The sequence below is a fragment of the Maylandia zebra genome, linkage group LG16 (assembly GCF_041146795.1).
Source record: "Maylandia zebra isolate NMK-2024a linkage group LG16, Mzebra_GT3a, whole genome shotgun sequence".
NCBI lineage: Eukaryota > Metazoa > Chordata > Actinopteri > Cichliformes > Cichlidae > Maylandia > Maylandia zebra.
Window position 1 is genome coordinate 26,185,508 of NC_135182.1, and position 23,176 is coordinate 26,208,683.

The 23,176-nt window shown below is 38.7% G+C and overlaps 1 protein-coding gene across 1 annotated transcript in view; it reads right to left on the reverse strand.

Moving 5' to 3' along the window:
- The window catches only part of LOC101471877 (general transcription factor IIF subunit 2), a 65,317-nt gene extending 57,889 nt beyond the window's left edge, over positions 1–7,428 (reverse strand). Inside the window, exons 1-4 of the mRNA XM_004555596.3 lie at positions 7,272–7,428; positions 5,837–5,910; positions 5,579–5,597; positions 4,649–4,793 (exon numbers count right to left, since the gene is read on the reverse strand). Coding sequence (XP_004555653.1) covers positions 4,649–4,793; positions 5,579–5,597; positions 5,837–5,910; positions 7,272–7,337 — 304 coding nt within the window. The 5' untranslated portion in view covers positions 7,338–7,428. The remainder of the gene's footprint in view (positions 1–4,648; positions 4,794–5,578; positions 5,598–5,836; positions 5,911–7,271) is intronic.
- Between the last annotated feature and the right edge of the window lie 15,748 nt (positions 7,429–23,176).

Genomic DNA, 23,176 nt, shown 5'->3' on the forward strand with positions numbered 1-23,176 from the left:
AAAAAAAAACAAATAAAGTTTTGGCTTGAACCTGTTTAAAGTTTTAAAGTGTCCATCATTAGTGGCAATGCTACTTTGATATCTAGATCCTCACATTTCTACATGCTATAGCTGTAGACTCACACCAGGGGGCAGTGTTAAAGTCTTTTGGAACAACTTGTCTGAGGGCTACTAACATTTGCATCTGTGCTGTAATTGGTCCTCTAGCTTAATGAGTGTTAAAAACAATTTTAAAAAATCCACTTTCCAGAGTTCTCATGTAAACTTTCTTGATCTTTAATGGTTTTTCTTCACTTCTTTCTCTTCGTGGTGAACTATAAACTGAAATAAACTTATCACCTTTCTGTCCCCGCGCAGCACCAACGGCTGCTGTTGCCAACAGACTGCACACAAGCATGTCTGTGTTGGTTGTTATTCAGGCCTTTACCCTACACAGACAGACATAAATATAGTATCACAAATAACTTGACTCGTGGACAGGATTTCCCAATGGTGCTTGTGGTGTTGAAGCCTATTAATTAAAGTATAAATTAGTATCAACCAATATAAACACATGAGCTCATGTCTGGCTTACGTGGGAGCCATTCTTATAACTGAACCGCTCGTGTAGTAAATTTACTCTATGAACACTGCCTTCCTTTTCAGCAAACTATACACGACCAACATGTCTGCAAATTTGACACGGTGAATGTGTTGGTACTAATGGTTTGGCTACACCGCCATCTTCATGTCAGCTCCAGCTCTTAAAATCTATTGTTACTGACACCCATGTATACAAGCTGCAGGGCTGAGTCACTATTTGCAAGTCAGTCACACAAAGCAGGAGCACTGCTTTGGTTTCTCTGTGACACAGTCCAACATCAGCTCATTCTGGAGTCATTCCACCTCAGATTATTGTGGTCTTTCTGCTCGACCATCCAAATCAGGGATGTCAAATATCGTGGGCCACATACAGCCCATTCTGATCTTAGGCAGGCCGGACGAGTAAATCTCATCATTGCCCAGATTGTCCTGTAATTATAAAACAAAAGTTTAAAGGCTACTATATAGTTTTTGTTAATTCACATGGTATTCACCCTTTTTTCTCTCTCTCTTTTCACACTGTGGACCACTTGTAAAAACTGAATTTTTTAATGACATAAATAGTTGAAAAAGCTACTTATTACATTATTCTGTTGAATGACCATGTGGTAAGTCTTTATCCATGGAAAGAGTTATAAAACTTCTGAAAATAAGTCCAAATATTGTGCCATTCTATACATGGCTGCTTCCCCTGAGCCTGGTTCTGCTGGAGGTTTCTTCCTGTTGAAAGGGAGTTTTTCTTTCCCACTGTAGCTAGAGAGGGCCATCTAATTGTTAGGGTTTTCTCTGTATTACTGTAGGATTGTTACCCTACAATAATACAGGCTCCTAATCGCAGTATGTGAACACGGCAAGTAGACCTTGCAAGGCTACTCACATGAAATGAGTTACTAATTCTTTTTTCATTACGCTTAATGGTTTTTATTTATTTATTTGTACATATGACAACTGTTATATATGTGCGTTTTAATGCCTCTTAGTACATTTTAATCTTAACCTGAATTATTAGACTCCTCCAGGGGAATATGCTTGTCTATAAAGTGGATCTCAAGGTTAAATTCAATATATTTTCTTCAATTTTGTGATTAAGAAAGTACGCTGTGTGTTTTATAAATAAAGCTGTAAACCATTCAGAAATTGTCCTTTTTTTATTAGTGTGCACTCAAATATGCAACTCTGTATTTTATCTAGTCAATACTCAGATATTTTTTAGGTATCTGTCCCCTGGTTCATTTTTATGGTGAGAAAAGCCAGTAAAAGTTTCAGGCTTTCACCCGTAATATTTTTTTGTTATATTTATGTTCAGGTATCACTTCAGGTTTCAAAGTCCAAAAGAAAAGGGTCAGGAGCTGCAGTAACCCTACATTAAAGTAACCAAGCATTAAAACTTTGTTTTTCCAATTAGTGTTCTGAAAATATCTTCAAAGATTAAGTTAAAATTTACTTGCGGTGAGGTGTTTCTGTTCTGTTTCTTTGCTGTAGAATGTAATATTAAAAAAAAAAAAAAAAAAAAAAAAGCTTTATCTGTCGTGTTGCTGGGGAAAAAAAAACCCCACAAAAAAAAAAAAAAAAAAAAAAAAGTTCTTTTTCTCTCCAAACTGCCCACGAAATGTATTCACTGCTCCATTCGGATTCACACCTTCCACTCTGGACAGACTTCTGGTCTCCAGTCAAAACTAATCTGGTAACGCCCGGGGAGCGCTCGAAATACACCACCACCCAAATGCGTGCCCCCTTATCGGGGTTAAAAAAAAACAAAACAAAACAAAACAAAAAAAGCACCACCACCACAAACAGTTATTTCGTTGTTACTGAGCACCGGCACCCTGGGAGCTGCAGAATTGCTCTTGACATTTTGCTGATTTGAGCACCCCACCCCCTGCCATTTATTTACCTTTTCACTAAATGGAAGTTTTCACTGAACTGAGAAAAAATTCTTTTATTCCACGTCAGGGAGCTTTTCTTTCCATTTTCTAATAATTTAACTTTCAGTTATTCCCCTTTGTATTGCCTAGAAATGTTAATTAAAATCCAGTTCATTGTTCTTTACTTTTGATTCACTCGACTTGTTCAAGTGTTAAAATAAAGTTATCCCTTTAAAATTAACACTCTAATCTATTGTAATTCATGGTTCACACACTCCCAGACACCAAACCATACAGTTGCAGCTATTTTTAAGCCCTTGGTCTGATGCAAATCCCAACAAATCCCTTTGGCTCAGACGGGGTATGACACATCGTGCCTGGCAGCGAACGTCCTCCACAAATCAGAAGCCGCTCTCCGAGTATCCTCATGAATTTTACAGTGCAATCAGTGCAGAATATATCAAAAACAGCTTTCCATCAGTGCAAGTAAACCTAAGAGACTCGAAGGCTACTTAAATGTCACATCCTGAGTAGATTCCCAGCTTTTCTTCCCCCTTATATTAGTCGTCAACATGGCAGCTCAAAGACTTTTCTCTTTCTATTCTCCGATCGATCAATACTTTACAATTAGAGGAACCAGAAAATGGCTTTTATGGTTGCTTTGACTGGAACTCATTCCACAGCATTAGCATAATATATTGCAAGTGTGCAAGGAAGCTACTCTAATGCTGATGCCTGCCTTGGATCTAAACCACATTTTTCCTGTTTTTCTGATTATACAACAACTTCTCTTTTCTTAATCAGACAACGCTACCTCAGAAAACGACTCTGCGCCCCATTGACCTTGAAAATTGAGCTTTCTAAACATTTTAACAGAGTAAAAAAAAAAAATTGTATTTTAAACTTCTCCTAACCATAACATAGTTGTTTTTGTAACTAAACCTAATTTAAGCTGTTGTCACACATGAACTCCAGATAACAGATAACAGATAAAATCAAGTCTGCACAGAGGTGGTCTCACTTTAGCTGAGGTTTAGATGAAGCTGCTGTCTGGGTACAGCTCACAGGAGGCAGTGCGCACGATGCCTACTTGCTTGCTGTGAATTCTCCATACGCGTTACATTCTCGCCTAACTCTGCAAAGCCAGGCTCTGGTGAAGACCCAAAGTGGTCCTGACGTGCAAATTGTTCCCCTGACCTGATTTGAAGTGAAAGACTAATCGATCTCTCAAGCAACTGATTCCCTTCAGGATCCCTGGAGCCAAGTCTTTCTGTTTTACTGGGCAAAGTAAATGACTAGAGGTCTTTGAGCCTCAACAATCTCAATCTATTCTCCAACTTTAAATGCATAAGAAGCACAGCTCGCTGGCTTGTGGCCGGGTGTGGTATATGAAAAGCACAGTGGGACGCTTTTTGTAAGAAGAACTGGAGGGCAGGATGAACTAGCCCCAGGAAAAGTGTGGATACAGACAGTGGGACGGTGACCATGGAAGCTGGAACCAGCTAATGAGTGCGTAATAACTCACCAGCCAAGTCAATTCTGCTTGTGAGTAGCAGCCAATAAAAAGAAAGCTACCTGAAAAACAAGGGTCTCCTTAAAACAAGAGCTAAAACAGGACTGCACCAAGGCCTTGTATAACATTGTTAAATCTGAAAACTGTGAATTATGCAAAGCACTTTAATAGAATCCAAGAATAAAAATACAGAGCTGGAAATGGCCTTAGTGGGTCTCATTTAAAAGAAGTCTAACGGCCCCAGAGTCAATCTCCTGGTCAAAATTAAGACGCGTTTGTTCCACCTCTGCTGCACCTCTCTCTTAATAACCTCTTAAAAGTGGAAAGACACTTGTAGGCTGATTCAGGAATCCTTATGTGCACTGTTACGAACACTGCAAACAAAAAAGCATCACGATTGTTTAGTTGTTGCTCTGAATATGCAGGAAGGATTCGGTCGTATTGAAAGCAAAACCAAAAAAAGTTTCTTTAATTATTAAATAAAACAGAACTTTTATATTTTCTCCCTCTTATATCAAAGCCGATCTTTCTCGACTTTATTATGCACCACCCTGCAGGAATCACATGCACTGTCTATCTATTTCAGTTTGAACCCTTGAGCCAGCTACCAAACATGATCCAGATGGCTTCATGATCCGGCACGAAAGCAGCACGGAGACGAGGGCTGGAACAGCTGGTTTAGACTGACCTGTGTTACTGTGGCTGAAGACTGCCATGGTCTGTCCACCCACTGGGTGCATTGTGAAGGGATGATCCTTTGGGACCTCCAGTGATGCATCGTTCTCCCCCACAGCATCCAAGGCTATCAGCTCGTCACTGAGGCTGAAACATACCTGAGAAACAAAGCTGGAGGTCAAACACGATGCACTGAAATCATATCGATCCATCAGAGGGAGGTGGGTCAGAGCAGCAGCAGACAGTGATGGGATGTAATATAGAAGAAAGAAAGAGTAAAATTACACAAAGCTAGCTGTGATATAATCTTGATTTTAAATATAGAATATATAGGTGGGACTGCGGATATTTGGACAGTGACACGATTTTAATCATTCCAGCTCTGTAGGCCATCACAGCAGATAAAAAACAATCGAGTTTCAGCTCAAATGACGGGCAGACTCTCAACAACAATATTGCATTAACTTTTAAAGTCATTTTAAACACAATATTTTACACGTTGGTAATAAAACCTTTATTTTTAATACTTTGTTGACAAACCTTTTGCAGGCGATAAATACCTGAAGCCTGAAACACTTGACACCAACAAGAAAACTGTTTTCAACTTTGTGATATTTTTTAATTTTTCTTATACAAGGTGTAATTCCTAAAACCCTCAAATTAAACCAGAGTCTGCACTTTAAGTCATTAATTCACAAGATAAGTGCAAATATTTGGTACACAAGTTAAATATTAAAAATGATACCCATGTCCAAAAATATGAAACTAACTTGATTTAGTATGAAGGTGTGTATATCATTAGAAACAAGCCATTCCTGCTGATCTAAAAAACAGGAAGAAAACAGGCGGAAAGGCCTTTAAAGGTCATCTCATTGTAGTTAAAAACCAGCGTGTTTTATTCAAACATTTAACCAACAAACCAAATCATCCAAAGCTGACTCACCTCTGTTTTGCCTTGCTTCCTGTCGGAATTGTGAGAAAACAGAATAATTTAACATTTCATTAATCTCAATAAGTCAATAATTACAATTTTCCCACAGCTACAGCCAAGATTCAGTTTATGATGATGATGATATAAACATTCAAAAACTGCCATTTTTGTTAAAAAAATACTTTTTAAAACAGCTGCTGAACAATCAGCTAATCACTGCAGCACTAACACTAAAAACTAATATGGACACATCCACACTGAGGTACCTACTTTCCAATGGCAATCTTTCCAACTTCTCCCTTTTCTGCAGCTTTGTCCCACTGCTGAGATAAATACTTGGGAACCTGGAGAGAAATGCACCAGTTTAAAGGCATCATAAGAAGAGTGCGTTCATGTTTGGGGGAGTTGCTCTTCTGGCTGTTGCGTTTACCTGAATTTTAGTTGACCAATTTATATGCTGATATTTTTCCTACTGACTGAGATCTATAGGTGGTAGGTATAGGGAAATAAAATGAATTAAAATAATCTGCTGTCACTTTGTTTTTGTCCTGGTTAAATGCAATAACACACCCGATGTGCATCTTTAGGGTGAACTATGCATTGGCGGTCATAGCATGGTTGAAGGACGTTTCTCCCATTGCTGCTGTTTTAAATACAGATATCGATAGATGATCAAATGGCTAGTTTAGTCCCCTTATCAAAGGGCTCTAATCATAAGTATCACATGCACTGGGAGCTAGCACCATTAGCTGCCGCCTTGAAGTTGGAAAACAACACAGTTTCTGATGTAATCCCAGAGGTATGAGTCCAAGATACCTGACGAAAAGCTGAAACCACTTCTTGAGTATAACATCATTATCTTTACATTTTCTATACTTATTTTTATGAATGTTTTCATCTTAAACTTTCTGGACTGAGGGAGAAAATGTCTTTGATGTGTTATTTGGGATTAAGATTCATTTACAGAAAACAGATGTTTTATTTTATTACTGGAAATTTGCAGTCATTTAAAATTTTATTTTATATTCAGATGATCTGTGAGAGAAGTGCTCACCCGTTAAGGAATTAAACAATGAATAACCAAGGGAATAAGTCACAAAGCCATCCTCTAATTTATTTTGAATATCAAGCATATGCATTCCTTTTCTCTTTATTTTCTTCTCAAGTCACAATTATTTGTACTTCTTGTATTGCAAGAAATATTTATTAGACTTAGATATTGATAAAGGACAGCTTAAAATCTTGCTCCGATTCTTCCAAGTGGGCTAATCTTTTCCCTCCCCATTACTACGATACCACGTGAATGCACAAAGTCAATGCTTCAGTTGTTTTTTCTCTTGGTCACAAACACACAAACATATTCCGCTTAAACACCTAGCGTAAAACAATAAGTACGAGCACTTCTTAAAAAACAAAACACAACAACAACAACAACAACAACAAAAAACGTTTTTCCAAGTTCATGTGAAGTTACCCGCACCCGGAAGCTCGTTTTTCCGATTATTCTCACGCCACATGAATGCGCAATAAAAGTTCTGTAGCTTCAATCCTTCGATCAAGTCGACACCTTTAAGTAAGGTGAATTATTTTAAAAAAAATCACTTTTCAAAGAAGTGCCTGTGTGTTACCAATAAACTGATAACACCTGTGAACGTCTGTGAAGATGAAATGACGTCGTGATTTGATCATTTTCAGGTAAACAAACCTTCACAAGCCACACGCCTTTACTTTGTTTGACTCCAGTCAGGTCAACCTCCATTTTCTCTGACATCGTTTTAAACAGTAATGCGAGAATTGGCTAAATAAACAAGTACAAACAGGGACGCCTGGTGACCGTTCAATTTACTCAGGAGTATCCAATTAGGCAGGGAGGCTTCAAAATAAGACTTCCTGTTCTATCTTTCAAAATAAAACGGATTTTTATGATTAAAAAAAAATACTTGCACAGAAATGTTAAGTCTTGGCTTTATTATGTAAAATAGCCTGAGGCTGATTATACCTCGCTTCTTATCCTTTCATGGAGAAAAGAAAACCACTTTATTTTCCTCCATTATCTGCAGGTTCACACATAGATTAAAAAAAAAGTTTCTCTTAATACTCTTAATTTTTATTATGTAACGTCCTCATGCGTGACCATTTCTGTGGACAGATTTTCAGCTCTCAATATTTTGATTAATGTGGGACTGTTTGCTCTTTAAAGACTTCATTTATCACGGATCTGCTGGGGGAGAAGTAATGACATGACGGGGACAAATGCCACAGGCTTCTGTGATTTTATGAGCTACAGGCTGCCTATTAAAATTACATGACATCCCATGACCAAGACAGTGATTAAGGGTTGTGATCTTAAGCCTTCTCCATCCAAGTCTTAGACTATTTCTTCTAAAATAAGCCTTCAGTATGTGCATATTTAGATTAGATTGAAAAGTAAAGAAGTTAAAATGTTAACAGGAAGCTCAACAGCTAATTATGTCCACTTTTTTTTACAATAATTCAGCCATAATGGACACTTTTATGAATGGACAAGTAATCATATGGTTGCATCAAGCAAAATATACTTAGGTCAAATAAGGACTGAACGACGGTCTAGACCTCTGAATCATCACTCTCTCAACATTCAAAGAGAGCAAAGAGAGTCTGATTGTCAGGCCACTAAAGTCCAGGGTCAAGCGCTGCAATGAAAGCATTATATGTGCACGCTGCAGGTGGCTTTAAAGGACACACTGCTGAAGCCCCCAAGTTTCTTATATCACAGCATAAACAACCTGGTGAAAAGTACAAAATTGACGGACATCTCAGTCTGCAAAGGTGTGAAAATAATGATCGCTGCAAATTACTGTGCCTTAAGTTTAAGATTTCCTCAAGTCTTCAGCATTAAAATGCTGCATTTTTGGACATTACATGTCTAAAAACAAGAGAAATACAGTACCAAAGGACATTAAAACCAACTATATTAAGTATTAATGCACTTTATGACTTGTTTCATGTGTACGGAGATCATAAAATTATCATATTGCCCACTTTCATTCATCCTAATCCTAATGTCCATATTTATCTAATTGTTTTAATTCAAAACCATTTACTGACTGGTACCATCATCATGTGGATCAACAGGAAACCTGGAATCGTTCAAAAATGAAACTAATTATTATTATTTTATCTAATTTTCACCTCCTCATCTCCCTCCTGCTTGTGACCCTTAAATTAATCTCAGTAGCTCAATGCTGAACGATGTCACTCAAAAACGCATCTTGAAGTGAAAGAAGCTATCCACTGTAGGAAGCGATAAGATGAATACTGCACAGATGTGTGAAAATAGGTGTTGAACACAGCTGGAATGTACAAACCATGAAGGGAGGAGTCACCTGTGATAAGCTGTGTGGTCATAAAAAACAACTGCAGTTGAGCTATAAAAAAAACCTGTTTTGCTTAGGCTTAAAAATGATTCTCCAAGGGAAGGATGTCTCATTTTTGTTACATGTCTGCTGTCTCATCTCCTCTCTCTTTATTGGTCTTCCTCACATCTTTAAAGGAAAGCACAGAGACACAAAGAGACCAAGTGAGGATGTGCAATTTGAAAGGTTAGGTGGCGTCTGTGTTGTTGTTTTGTGCTGTGCCCTGTTTTGTCCTGCAGGAGCTGATTGGAGGGCAATTAGCTGCATGAGCTACACCTGAGCCCAGTGTGCTCAGATATGAAAGCTTCTCATTTCCCTGATTCCTCTCCTTGCATCTTACTCTCTCTCACCAGTGATGGAAATAGAGGAGCTGAACAAGAGACGGTCGCTTAATGAAATGAGACGCCCTCGCCTTGGAGCAGCAGCAATTTAAAGCAGTGTCAGTTAACTGTGATGTTTGATATTATTTTGTAATAATAAACACTGCAGCTATGTTTTAATATCTCAGGTGTAACTGAGCTCACGACTGTCTGGAACCTCTTTTAATTAAACTCAAAATATGGCATATATATAAATGTTATCCTTGTTTTTAATCACACACACAGGAACACTTAAAAAGCTGAAAGTGTGACCATCTTAATTAACTAAAACAATTTATGAATGCAAAGATGAGCTGTTTAGTGAGTCCTTCCACCCTGGTTTGTATATTGCAGCATCTTTTGTATAAACTGAAAGTACTGCTGTAGAGGATAGACCTGTGCAGCTTCGATTATATATCCTCTGGTTAGCCTCCTCTCTTCTCCAAATGCATTTAAAGTGTTGAGACACACTTCAGTGTGGGGCACTGAGATTGATTTCCAGGTCACAGGCAGGAGGTGAGAGGAGAAGCCCTCTATCTCCCACTATGATCAGCCTGGCTACAGCAAGCTCCTTAGGTTTCTTTATTTTGCTTTCCCAATACACTGACACTTCATTAGGTATGCTCCTGCTGCTCAACTGCTCGTTAACACAAATATCAAATCAGCCAACCACATAGGCACAACATAAAGATTGTTAGGTCAAGGCAAACTGCTAAAGTTCACACCGACCATCATAATGGGGCAGAAAGGTTATTTAAGTGAGACTGAACGTGATATGGTTTTTTTACTTCTATTTTATCGAAATTGTTGATCTTTTCGGATTTTCCAACACAGCTGTCTCTGGGGTTTAAAAAAGAGAAAAATGTCCAGTGAGCCACAAACCTGTGGGCCAAAGTGCCTTTGTGATGTCAGAAGTCACAGGAGAATGGCCTTGTGGACAACAACCAAGTTGGCAGAAGAGCATCTCTGAGTGTATAACACATTGAACACAATTTGACCCAATTTGCTATTTCTAGGTCATCTCTGTTTACTTGAACATGACAGCAAGTACTCAACTGTCCTCCACACTCATCTCAATCAATCAGTCACTCTGAACAGGAATGTTGCAGGAAAACAGGAAACTGTTTGAAGCATGCTGGACCAAAATCTCAAAAGGAAGACCTTACACGAATACAGAGAAAGTAGAGAAAAAACCCAACAAATTACCCCTTATGAGCAAGCACTTGGCGACAGTTGGAAGGAAAAGCTCCCTTTTAACAGGAAGAAACCTCTGGCAGAAATAGGGAGGGGCGGCCATTTGTCACGACCGGTCGGGGTTAAGGGGAAGAAGCTGGGACAAAAACAAGCTGTGGAAGAGTACCAGTGATTAAAATTAGCTAATGATTAAATGCATAGTGAGTGAAAAAGAAACACTCGTCATGGGAAGCCCCCAACTGCCTAGGTCTATTGCAATGTAACTAAGGGAGGATTCAGGGTGACCTGATCCAGCCACAACTAAATGCTTTATCAAAAAGCCTAATCTTAAATCCAAACAGGGAGAGAAAAGATGCCTAGAAGCTGAAAGTGGGTTCAAATTCACATAAGCAAAATATACCCAGTGAAGTCACAGGTATATATACATGTTGTCTTAATGTAATAATGTTTTCGTAAACACATTTCATGTCTCTCAGTCCCCGTTTGAGATTGTGGGCTGAGTTTCACCGTTTTTTCCTAAACCACTTCACTGAATGAATCACCTCGAACAGTTTTCAGCTGCATTTAGACACAATTTGCAGATCTGTTTTAACCTTTTACAAAGCACGTTTTACGCAGTGATTCACTTGTGATGCGTAATGACAACAACAGGTGGCCCAAATTAAACCACAACACAGATGCCATTTCTGAAACACAGCAACTCAAAATTGTCCACACTTGTTGCTGCTGAGCCGGCTCCAGAACAGCAATTTTACATAAAACCTGGGTTTTTTTTCATAAAAGTGTCCTTTACATTTTTCTTATATAAGATGATGTTTACTTGAGTCATCCTTCATATAATTATGAGAAAACATGGTCACTTTCAAAAGAAAATTATAGTATGAGGCATATACATGCATTGGCGATCCTCTGTTGCCACTTTTACTGTTTCCTGATGTTTCATCACTTTGTATTGACAGAGGAAGCTGTTTCTGTTTTACTTCATATTTTTTGCCATTTTAGTCTAAATGGTAAATGGCCTGCATTTGTATAGCGCTTTACTAGTCCCTAAGGACCCCAAAGCGCTTTACACTACATTCAGTCATTCACCCATTCACACACACATTCACACACTGGCAATGGCAAGCTACATTGTAGCCACAGCTGCCCTGGGGCGCACTGACAGAGGTGAGGCTGCCGGACACTGGCGCCACCGGGCCCTCTGACCACCACCAGTAGGCAAACATGGGGTTAGTATCTTGCCCAAGGATATTTGGCATGCAGCCAGGAGGCAGCCTGGGATCGAACCACCGACCTTCTGATTAGTGGCTGACCTGCTCTGCCACCTGAGCTACAGCCACCCCACAGTAGTCTAATCCAACCACGGGGAACAGCCGCACGTCCTTCTTACTTGATCTGGTGTGCGATCGCTGGTCAGCTGTGTTTTTAATATGACTGGCTGTGTGTGTGATCTGAAACATTTATTTGGTTTTGAGCATAAATAAAACTGTTCCGGCATGGTTGAAGTTTTTCTTTTCTTTATTTTTTCCAAAGGTGTTCAAGGTTTTGTGAAACTGAGCTTTGTGTTTGGAGTCTTTGGAACAGATGGAGGGTTTCAAAGACTCCAGGAAGGCTGAGTGCTTCAAAGGAGGCGAGAGAGGATGACAGTGTGACCTATAGTTCTCCTGATACTCTGCAAGATTTAACTTGGTGAAACTTTAACTATAGATATACATTTCTACACACTTGTTTTTTGTTATTGTTATTAGTGATATTAATGACTGAACCACCATAATAGTGATTTTATTATCATTATAACAATAGAAATGTGAATACACACACTCACTAATCTAAACCTGTTGTGTAGGTTTAGATTAGTATAAAAATAACAATAATAATAATTCAAAAAGGCAGAACTCAGACCAGACCCAGCATAGAGGAGCTGTTTGTTAGTTTAGGTATTAATAATTAAAACATGTTAAAAGTTTATTTTTATATTGCAAAAATGGGAAATATAATTCTTTGTTAGGAGAAATAGATAATAATTATTGGTACCCAAGTCCAGGCTCTCTGAGTTTGGATAATAAACAACCTTTATTTTTGTGGGCTAGACCCATTAAAAATACACAAACAAGGATCGAGTAAGGCCTTTTTCAGGGTTTCCTTGGTTATGAGTTGTAGTTTTTTTGTCTATAAGTGGCGAGCTGAGCAGAGCTCTACTCTGGAAACTGGGAGAGAGAGCAGCAAACAAACACAATGACACATGAGGAGAAGATGGTTAAACATGAACAAGATGAAGAAAATACAAAATAAGAGTTGTGCTACTGTGACGTAAACATGGTTTTTTTGTATTTTCTTCTGCTACCACCTTTATAATCTTTACAGCCTGGCCAGCAGGGGCTTAATTGGAGAATAAAATCACAGGTTTATGTTTAAATAGTGCCAGTCCACAGAAACAGTCATCTCAGAGCAGGTAAAGACCTGATGAATCAGTGATCCCTTATGAGCAAGCGACAGGTGTGCAGGTGAGCAAACAGCATGTAGGAGACGAACAGAGAGCCACACCTGGACACACAGAGAGAAAGAGAGCTGAGAAAGGGGAGGCAAAACAGACTAGGAGCCTCAAACCTCTCGTCTCCAGCGGCTTCCTGCGACTCTGACAAAAAAAAAGCCCTGCAGGTGTTATTCATGCGTCACCCTCATGAAAGGGCACAAATACATTTTTACATTAATGCACCATGATAAACACCATCATCAGAAATATCAGTAACAGGAACACAAATGTGGATGGCACTGTGTAGGATTATGACTGATTTACTGACCTTTATCCTTCAAAAGAGAGCTGTGGAGATTGTTTCTGATACTTCACCGTTTGCCCGGTATGTGCACTGTGATAGTCTGCTGAGTGTTTTTGCCACACTTGCATTTCAGACTTAACATCTGATGGCTTCTTAAATAAGAGGTCTGTGACTGCGAATCAGTAGGCGAGGTAGCCGAGCTCTGCAGTGATTATTTCACTGCATAAATTATGCATGTAGAGCTTGAGCCCAGAGTAAATCAAGATTAGCTTTCGAGGTCATTAACATGAATCATCAGCATGTGACTTGCATGTAATTAATGCAAACTGCACTGGCTCAGAGAATTTGGAGACTATGATAAATTCATGGAGATACTGAACATGTGCTCTCAATATTGCTTAATATTAAACACCTTACTTGATTTACAGTTTGATTAACTGTGACATCATAAGTGATGATAAACTTAGACGGTGGCTGTTCTCAGCACATCATGAGTCTAAATCAGAGTCGTTTATCGCCCTCATGTTGTTGTGAGTAGTCAAAGAGGCACACCCAGAGGGGCACAGCTTATCTGAAATGACATGTTCTCTGAAACTATCTTTAATTAAGTCGTGGATTGGGCGTTCATACTTCAGCACTGAAGCTCATTTGTATATACTGCCATCTTGTGGACAAATCCTAGAACTGGAACGGAATGCAGTGAATGAGTGAGTGAATGAACAACAAACTAAATGTGGGATGAAGAGTAAGCTATATTTAGGATCCCAGGACTTGCAAACTGAATTCATGGTACTTGGGGAGGATGGGTGCTGGTCATGTTGGGACATTCAAGGGAAAACCAATAAGATGACTGTTAGGTTAAAAGGAGAGAGGAAGGAGCTAAAATGGCTTGTTTCAGGCAGATGATGAACTGAAAGCACTGTATAGGATTAATAAGGATTACTCTGAGCTGTGACTCAGGCAAAACTGCTCTAATAGGTAGTTAAAAATGTAGAGTTAAGGTGTAATCTTTTTGCCAGGAAAACGTTTTAGAAACACCTTTTAAATGTAAGACAAGACCCTCATGTTCAGATGATGGGTGTTTTTTCATAACAAACAGCAGAAAGAACTTCCTGTAACTTTCCTAAATACATCTCTCAGCAGTGTGACCTGCAACCAGCATCCATGTTTTTGTAACACAAAGACTTGCCTCAGAGCCGCCGCACCTCTGTCAGCTGTCCGGTCGTCAGCACATTCACATAAAGTCGAACACAGTGAAAGCTGCCATCTACATCAAGACCCAGAGACAGAGGGTCCAAAGTGACCGACCCGATGACCGCAGATTATCAGCATCATTGGAATGTGTTGAAAGTGAGACGACAAATCCTAAGTATAACTTCCTCTTGTAACACAAGTTCAAACTCTGTGAAAATCCTGCAGTCCTTTATATGTCCTCTGCTGGGTGAAAGATTCAAAAACGCCTTTTCATCAGGGATAAAATGAACTTGGCAGCAACTTGGCTGCAGTTTTGGCTTTGCTCGCTCAAGGTCGTCCTCTCTTTGAGTTAGGTGCAGTCTGAATGTATATCAGCGAAAGACAAGGATGATAATTAACCCGGTGAATTAAATGCCAGAGCTTTGATTTACGTTAAGACGTCTCCATCAACAAGATCTCACCTTCAGCTCGGGGGAGACATTCTGACATGAAAAGTTTTGTTTTATTGTAATTACCTGCTTTTTCACTTCAATGAGAATATCTCCTGGCTCTGACACACTTGCTGTGAGTGTGATGTAAGGCATGATTGTTATAATTTTTTTTACAGTTAAGTGCTTGCGATGGGCTGCAGGGTTTGTTGCCATGGCAGCCCCTATTAGACAGATGTCTTTAAAAGGAGAAGAAGAAGAAGGAAATACTGAGGAAAGAGCTTCTAGTGTTTATTACAGCTACTTTACTGTTAAATATTAATTCTCTGCAATGGGCAACAAAGATTCTTGAACTTTTCACTCAAACATTGATGTAGCCAGGTCACTGAAACAAAGTGACAACAGAGAATGTTGACTTGATATTTATACATAGCCACAGCTGTGTATAAATATCACAGTGTTCGCTGGAGTGTGATTACATTTGGATGTTAGACAGAAACCGCTTAGGCTTAGAAAAAATTGTTTGGATTAATATGTGTGTGAATGAATCAATGAGGCTTGTATTATAAAGCGCTTTGAGCGCTCAACCAGAGTGGAAAAGTCCTATATAAGACCGGCTCCATTTACAATTTACTCTGTTTAATGTAAAATATATAAGCTTGTAAAGGTCCAGTGCATTTAACAAATGACATTTATTTGAAACATATCTGGCTGCAGGAACATAATTACAGCCTGAACTGCTTTTATTAAAACTTTTTTATCAACATTAGACACAGATGTTAGACAAAGATATCACAGATTTTTTAATGTATTTATTCCCTGTTGTTAAACAAAGGTTGACTTAGTCTACTCCTTATTTAAGCTTTAAATGAGTCTATTATGCATGTTTCATGTTCATATTTTGCTTCACAATTCAATATCTGTATCTTATACTGGGCCTTTGTCATAGATAGGCCTTTGTAGATAGATAGGCCCCTAAACCCCTAACCCTTTGTAGAATATGGACATATCCACTAAACAACAAAAGCTGGTTATAAGCTAACCGTAGGCCAGTTAATGTTAGGCTCAAGTGTTCTAAAAATCACACCCTACCTCTGATAAAGAATTTGATTTCATTCTCATATTATATGAGAGTTTATTTGCTAAGTGTCCCAGTCCAGCAATGTTAGATCACTTTCAAATGACGTGTTACAAAGCCAACTAACAGCAGCTAAAAGATGCTCATAGCAGCTAACAGCAGCAAAAACAGCAGCGCTTACTCACAGAAAAGTTCAGGATATCCTCAAAAACTCACCAATGTATCACTATCATCAGACAAAAATTAGCTTCACTAACTCTTTGACTCATAGTGGACTCCTTTCACAAAGTTTTACAGCCTCCTCAAGAGAAAACAGAAGTGGACACATATTGACAGCTGAGGTAAACACCAGGCCAACAGCTAACACTCGCTACAGATGACCGGCAGCCAAAGTTATTTATCCTACTGACATCTAGTGGTGAGATTTTGCACGCTGTACTTCTAAGAAAAATTTAGCAAAGTACCTTAAATCTGCATTCATACTACTGGCTAGCAGGGGGTGAGCTCTGTCATTTTGGATAAATTTCAGTAAATTTGCAGCTCCCTTTTTGTTTGTTTGTTTATTTTTATAATTTGTTTTATGGTATGATGCCAGTTACATTCAAAAACTGCACACAACCAACACAAATATGCTTGCATGGAGTCCTCCAAAGACCTAACAGCATGTAGCTCCACATTGAATATCCTATTTGTAGGTGAATGTCTTGTCTGTTACTGTGTGAACTCTAAAGTTGTATGATATAACCTCACTCTGCTCTACAAGTGGGTAGAGGACCAACAACAGGTCAGTTCAGGATGAGTAACCCACAGTTATTAGAACATGTTTGTACATCTAAACTGTTTTTTGAAAAAAACAACAATGACTCCTGATCACTTTTGATGATGTTTTTCCAAGGTTTTTTTTTTTTGCTATCACTATTGTATAATTCATGACACTGCTCTTCTACATACTTATAAATATCCCAGCGACACAGCTGTCTAACTGTCTCCTCAGCCCCACATTATATTGAAAAACAACAACATGATTCACTCTGGAGGAGCCGAATGTTTGCTGGTAATTAGTATGTGCAATTTTTAAAAAAGTAAGCCACTGATTACATGTGTTTACAGGCTGAATCCTCCATCTAATCAAGAGATTGGCTTGGGTGTAGTAACGCTCTGAGGACTCAGTGAATATTTTCTCTCTGGAATGTGGCTTTCTCTGATGAGAACATTTTTTTCAAAGTGTGTAAAGTCATAAGGTAGATTTGTATGAAACATGAAAATGTAGCTGACACAGGACCTGAGCGACGCATCTGACCATTCGGTTTACACATCTACCATTCACTAAAGCCTCATCAGAAGTGGTTTCTGTAGAAACGTGGCTGCTTTTTAAATTAAGGCTGAAGACTTTTGTTTGTCTCTGCTTTTTATTAAATCAAGGAATTACAGATTTATTGTACTTTCCTCTTGTATTTCTTAAATTCCTGTCTAAATGTCAAACCACTTAGCATTGCTTTGCCCCATTGAACCTTTGATGTATCAAATACCCTGACTAACCTGATGAGGGTGCTGTAATCAAATCTCACCTTTTAGTTATCATGTTTTTAGAGATTTAAAGACAGGAGTTAATACTGTTGTACAAGTGGTAGTCAGGATTGTCTACAGATGTAGAATTTCTAGTGTGATTTAAATTTAATCAAAAATGCCATTTTTGCATGTACAGCATCAAAACAAGCTAAAAGTAACATCAAATTTAACATTATTGTTATGAAAACAAGGACAAATGGCGGTGGTTGAGTATAATTCTGCCACTTGGTTGAGTGTGAAAATCCTTAAAATCTGGTTATATTAAAGTTTTTGATTATTTCACTTCTTCACTGACAATGTTTTTGTTTCATTAAATGCGAGTCTGTGGCATCTTAAATCCTCTCCTTCATTATTAAGTGCAGTATTTCCACTGGCTCCTCTCAGGTTTCCCCTTTCACTCATCACTCAGGCATGCAGCTCTAAGGTTACTGCTTTGTTTAATTCATTGTGCTGACTCTATGTTACTCTATCAATGCAATAAGGAATAAACAGCTGTTCTTACTGTGGCACAAATTTTTAAACCCCTTTGTCACATCTCATTCTTCTAAAGGGAATCTCACTGGCCTTTAAGCAGCTATAAATCGGCGAGGTGAGGCCTTACAGTGTATCCTTATTCACTGGTATAAAGGAAAAATCAGTATGTTAGCATTTAAGTTTCACTGATGAACCCACGAGGCATTACACCACAGCTGAGTCACCTTTTAGCTAAACATGGCATCTTAAAATAGGAAAACAGCCTGTAGATATCTTACTTTATTTAAAATCAAAGCATTTTAAGAACAAAATACGTTGGACGGTGCATCTTTTCCTATAAGCTGCAAATACTGGGAATACTAATGTAGAAGACAGAAGGACCCAAAAGCATGGCTCAAAGCTCCAAAAAAAGCTTTATTCCTGGGAACTTGCAAAGTAAAGCTGACATAAGGGCAAACAAATAATCAAAAGGAATTAAACTAGTGACACAGGATAAGAAACACACAGCTTGAGGGAGAAGGCAACAAAGAGCACGGGAAGACAATGAATCCACACATGGAAGACACAAAAAGCTGAAACTAATATCAGATGATGACCCAGAGGTAGTACAACTAGACATGCTGCAGAGACTAAAGACCGCCAAAGTATAACAGGGAGAGACAAAACACTTGACGCAATGACAAAAATGTAAACAGCCACAAAAAAGACTGAGTCAGATACAGAAATGGGGGGGGTACAAGGGATAAATAAAGAACCATAAAACCAGAATATTACAAAATATTCTTAGAAGCACAGAACCAAAAAAAACCTCATACATCCTAAAAACTCAAAACCCTGGGTCCAAGACTCAGAGACCATGACGACTATACCCACAGCACTACAAACAAAATCGACTCTCTAGCCACCTCTATATGGAACAGTGATTAATCGAAAAAGTAAACTCACTTCAAAATGTGTTTATGTACTCATGGTTTTTTGAGAGTTTTTATAAATGGGCTTTAATTTTTTTTAAAATATGTAAATGCATTTTTGATGATTTGATGAGCATGAATTGTGTGCTGAAGATGACCATACAGACTGTTGCAGGAATGGCCAGTGATTCTATATATGAGTGGGACTGGCTGCCTGTGTTTCCATTAGCCCTGCAATGGACTGGCTCCAACCCCTGAGTGACCATGAAAATCGACAAGTGGAAGAAAATGGAAGGGACATAAAATACTCATGTCTATACTTTGTCCCATAAAATGTGTTTGGTAAGAAGTGGCTAAAAGGAGCTGCAGATGTCAGAAATTCAACTCAGGTTGAATGGTGTAATGAGGGAAAAGGACAAGGAAGCACGAGGTCCTTTTTCATCAGGTGGCGAGCAGCTAGAAAGTAAAATGTGGTGGTAGCCAAGAAGTACAAAACTAAACTGCAGCAGTTGACATAATTTATTTACAATAAAACCATCCCAGGGAATTTAAAAAACTAAAACTATAGGTCTCACTTATATACAGGGGCGTAATTTCCAGGGGGGTTAGGGGGGTTATGACCCCCCCAATAATCAGACCCAACCAATACAACCCCCCCCCCCCCCAATAAAATTATGAATTATCCTACATACATAGGCTGTTGATTTTCTTTACTCATTTCAGTTATTACCAGCAAAATAGTTGCATGTTTAATCATCTGGGAATTTACCCAGACTACCCCAGGTGCAACAGTCTTGAAACCATCACACAAATCATTCTTCCCCAGTTGGGTCTCATTTGGAGAGGCATTCTTACTGGGTACAACTCCTCCACCACATCTGAATCCAGTTCCACAGACAATTCCAGGCTAATCTCCTTGGCATCCATCGGGCCAGTCCAACCTGTTGCTCTCATGAAGCTGTGCCATCTTCATGTTTGTGCCACTTATACTCTGACACCTCTCTCTGATTGCCTTCACCTGCCATCTTTTATGTAATATCAATTCAATAAAACTTTATTGATCCTGAAGGTTGGCCCTGAAGGAAACTGGGTTAATATCAATTTCTGGTAATATCAGCAGGTGTGGATAATTTCTTTGATTAAGGCACGAAGTAACAGTGGGAAGGAAAAACTCCCTTCTAACAGGAAGAAACTGAATCAGGATGATCAGTCTTGCAGATGCTATGCACAACAGCATTTCATGTGTGGTGATTGCATTTGGATATCATCAAAGCAGAGCCAGTTTGTAAAGATGATCATTTTCTGAACACAATATACAGGAAACAGAAACTCCAATTGCTCACAGAGCTTGTTTTTCTCAGTAATCTAAAAAGTGTTTGAAAAAATTCCATTGACCTTTTTTGTTAAAGGAACTGCGACGATGCAAACTCTTGTTTTGGTGCACACAAACACGGTCGTCCCTGTGCCACTGTGGCCCTCTCTTTACATCATATTCAGCCAAGAGGACAACCCCAATCTGGATTATTTATACAGGCACTGATCTCAGTATTTGAAACTTTGACCATGTTTAAAATGGACAAATTGTAACAGTGTATATTCACTGTTACTATATAAGTATATGTCACAGGAAATAATTCAAAGAATAATAGAGCTGCTTTAAATTTCACTAACAATACTTAAAGAAATTGGGACCTTGCTGCTAAACAAACATGTCTTCAGGCCTTTACCCTCATCCATTTTTAAGACCAAAAAAAAAGCATAAAAGGTCACGTGTATATGTTCATCATATCTGGGTTTCCATGTGACATTTGGCCTAAAAAGTGCAACAGATGGTTGTAGAAGGAGCTTTACTCATCACAATCTATAGCATATTAACTAGACTTTTGATTTTATTATTAGTAACAAAGAAACAATGCATCTCTTCATATGCAAGAGAGAATAGGGAAATAGATCACAGGTAAAATGTCTAAATCAGCAGAAGGTATATATGTTAATTCATTTTGGGGGGTAATGTGTCAATACAACCCTGCTGCAAGGGATTCGGAGTCTAATCTTTCTTTAGTCAAGCTCAGCAATGTGGGAAAACAGGCTCATGAATGAATGTTGTGGCTCCTCTGGTTGAAATAAAGCTGGCATCTATTCTGGCCTCCATTCACATCAGTGGACACAAGCCTCAGACAGACTCAGCTACCCTGGTTCTCATCACCGGGCATTCAAGCATTTTAGCTCAGTTATTCCACCATCAGTGCCACTCGTGTCTGAAAGATCTGCTACCTTATCATTAAAGCTCCACCAGGATACTTCGACAAGCAACAAAGACTAGATTCAGAGCAGAATAATCATTACCTGCTGCTACAGTTGGTTAAACAAGATAACTGAGGTAACTACTATCTAGCATCGCACATTTTGGAAACGTGCAGCAGAATGCAGATGTACTCACAAATAAATTAGGTTATCAAAACTTTATTTGTAAAAGAATAAGCTTTTTTTTAAAAGGTTTGTTTGTATTTTGCAGAGTTACAAGGACAAAGTAAAATATTTCCCAGTTCTGAAAGATTGTAATGATCAGAAGATGGAAATATTTGGGGTTTAATCATCTCAAAACTGTGCAATGCACCACAGAGCTTCAGTGCTTTGAAGTGCACTTTTCAGAAATCTCTTGTTAATCAAAAGGCTCTTTTTGTTTATGTAGAGCCTTTCATCCCTCAATTAATTTAATTTTCGCATAATAGTCACGTCTGTGTTTGGTCTGGGCTGTGTGCAAGCACACTGAAAGTATTTCCTAGCTTGTGTGGACGCAGTTCTGATTTGATGAAAACACAATCACATAATAAACTTAAATGGCCCCATTCCAAAAGAAAACATGCAGTGTTTTAAAGCTTTTGCGGTCCACACATTATCACACTAATGTTCCTCTGACTGTGCACCGCATAATCAAGAAACGCTGAATTACCATTGTTATTTTTGGACCTTTTATTCCTCTTTCATTTATAATTTGGCATTGTAACAACAACCACATTGGACAGAAATGACGAAGTTTCTATTAAATAACAAAGTCCAGGAAGTCCTGTTGATTGGTGCAGGGATAACAGGGCAATATATCTTCAAGTGAAATCACATTCATTTATTCTTTAACCATAGAGGCAGCGTAACGCTAAACTTTTATCAGGGTTGGAGAGTCTTGTTCTATCCCCAGCAGTGTTCTTGCTCCACTTCCTGGACTTTTTTTTGTTCTGTCTGCACTTCTTATGAGCACCTGTTCTTTGGAAAATAAAATTTTCTTGTTAACCCCATTTACATTACAGCTTAGAGAGAGGGGGGAGGAATCAAACTGCCTGCTCAAACTTAATAAGCGAACTCACCTTCTGCCCGAGATACGTCTTCCCTAACTGCCCGGGTGTTCTTGAATTAAATTAGGAAGAATCGCTTTAGGACACATCCAACAGTCGGATGTCTTTCAGTCGGATATAAAGAACAAAACATGTTTCTCCTTTTTCTCTGAAAACCCTTTGAGTGATTACTTTTCTTCATAGCAGGGCAAAGAAAATCAATGCAGAGTTCAGAGTATAAATTACTCATTAGTGCTAGAGCCACAGCACAATAGTGCTGTGTTTTTTTGGGTTTTTTTTTTTTTTTGTGGAGTGCCAGGATGATTTAAAGCTGCTGACAGCACCAGGCGCTTACACTGCAATAGGCTCCTGCTGTCCCTCTTGTCCTCTATCATTTGTATCGATGGGTATAGCCTGTCTGCTTGCCTGACAGTTAATCTCTTCTTCTCTTCCCTCCTCCTTCACTAACTATTACTCTCTCCTTTCTCTCTGTGAGCCACCACAACTCCTCCTCTTTCTATTTCTTGCATTACCTCCCCTGTTTTGTTTTGTTTTTTTCTCACAGATGTCGTTATGATGTATGATTTCACAGTAGCTCAGACAGCCAGTGTTGCTTAAACTCTACAAGACATCTATTTTTTCTTACATGGGGACCTATTCTGGTTTTTTCCAGTATTTTTTCTCTTATATGATTCACAGTCAATTATCTTCTACATTCTGAGTTAATCTAGTGGTTCTCAAACCACCAGCATTAATTTTAACACCATTGTTTCCCCCAATCATGACCCTTTTTTAAAAAGAAATAACCCACATTTCAGCATCAACATCATTCGACTTGGCTCTGAAAGCCACTGCTTTAACCCAGCTTCCTTGTGACTGGCTGCTCAACACAAACAGAAGGT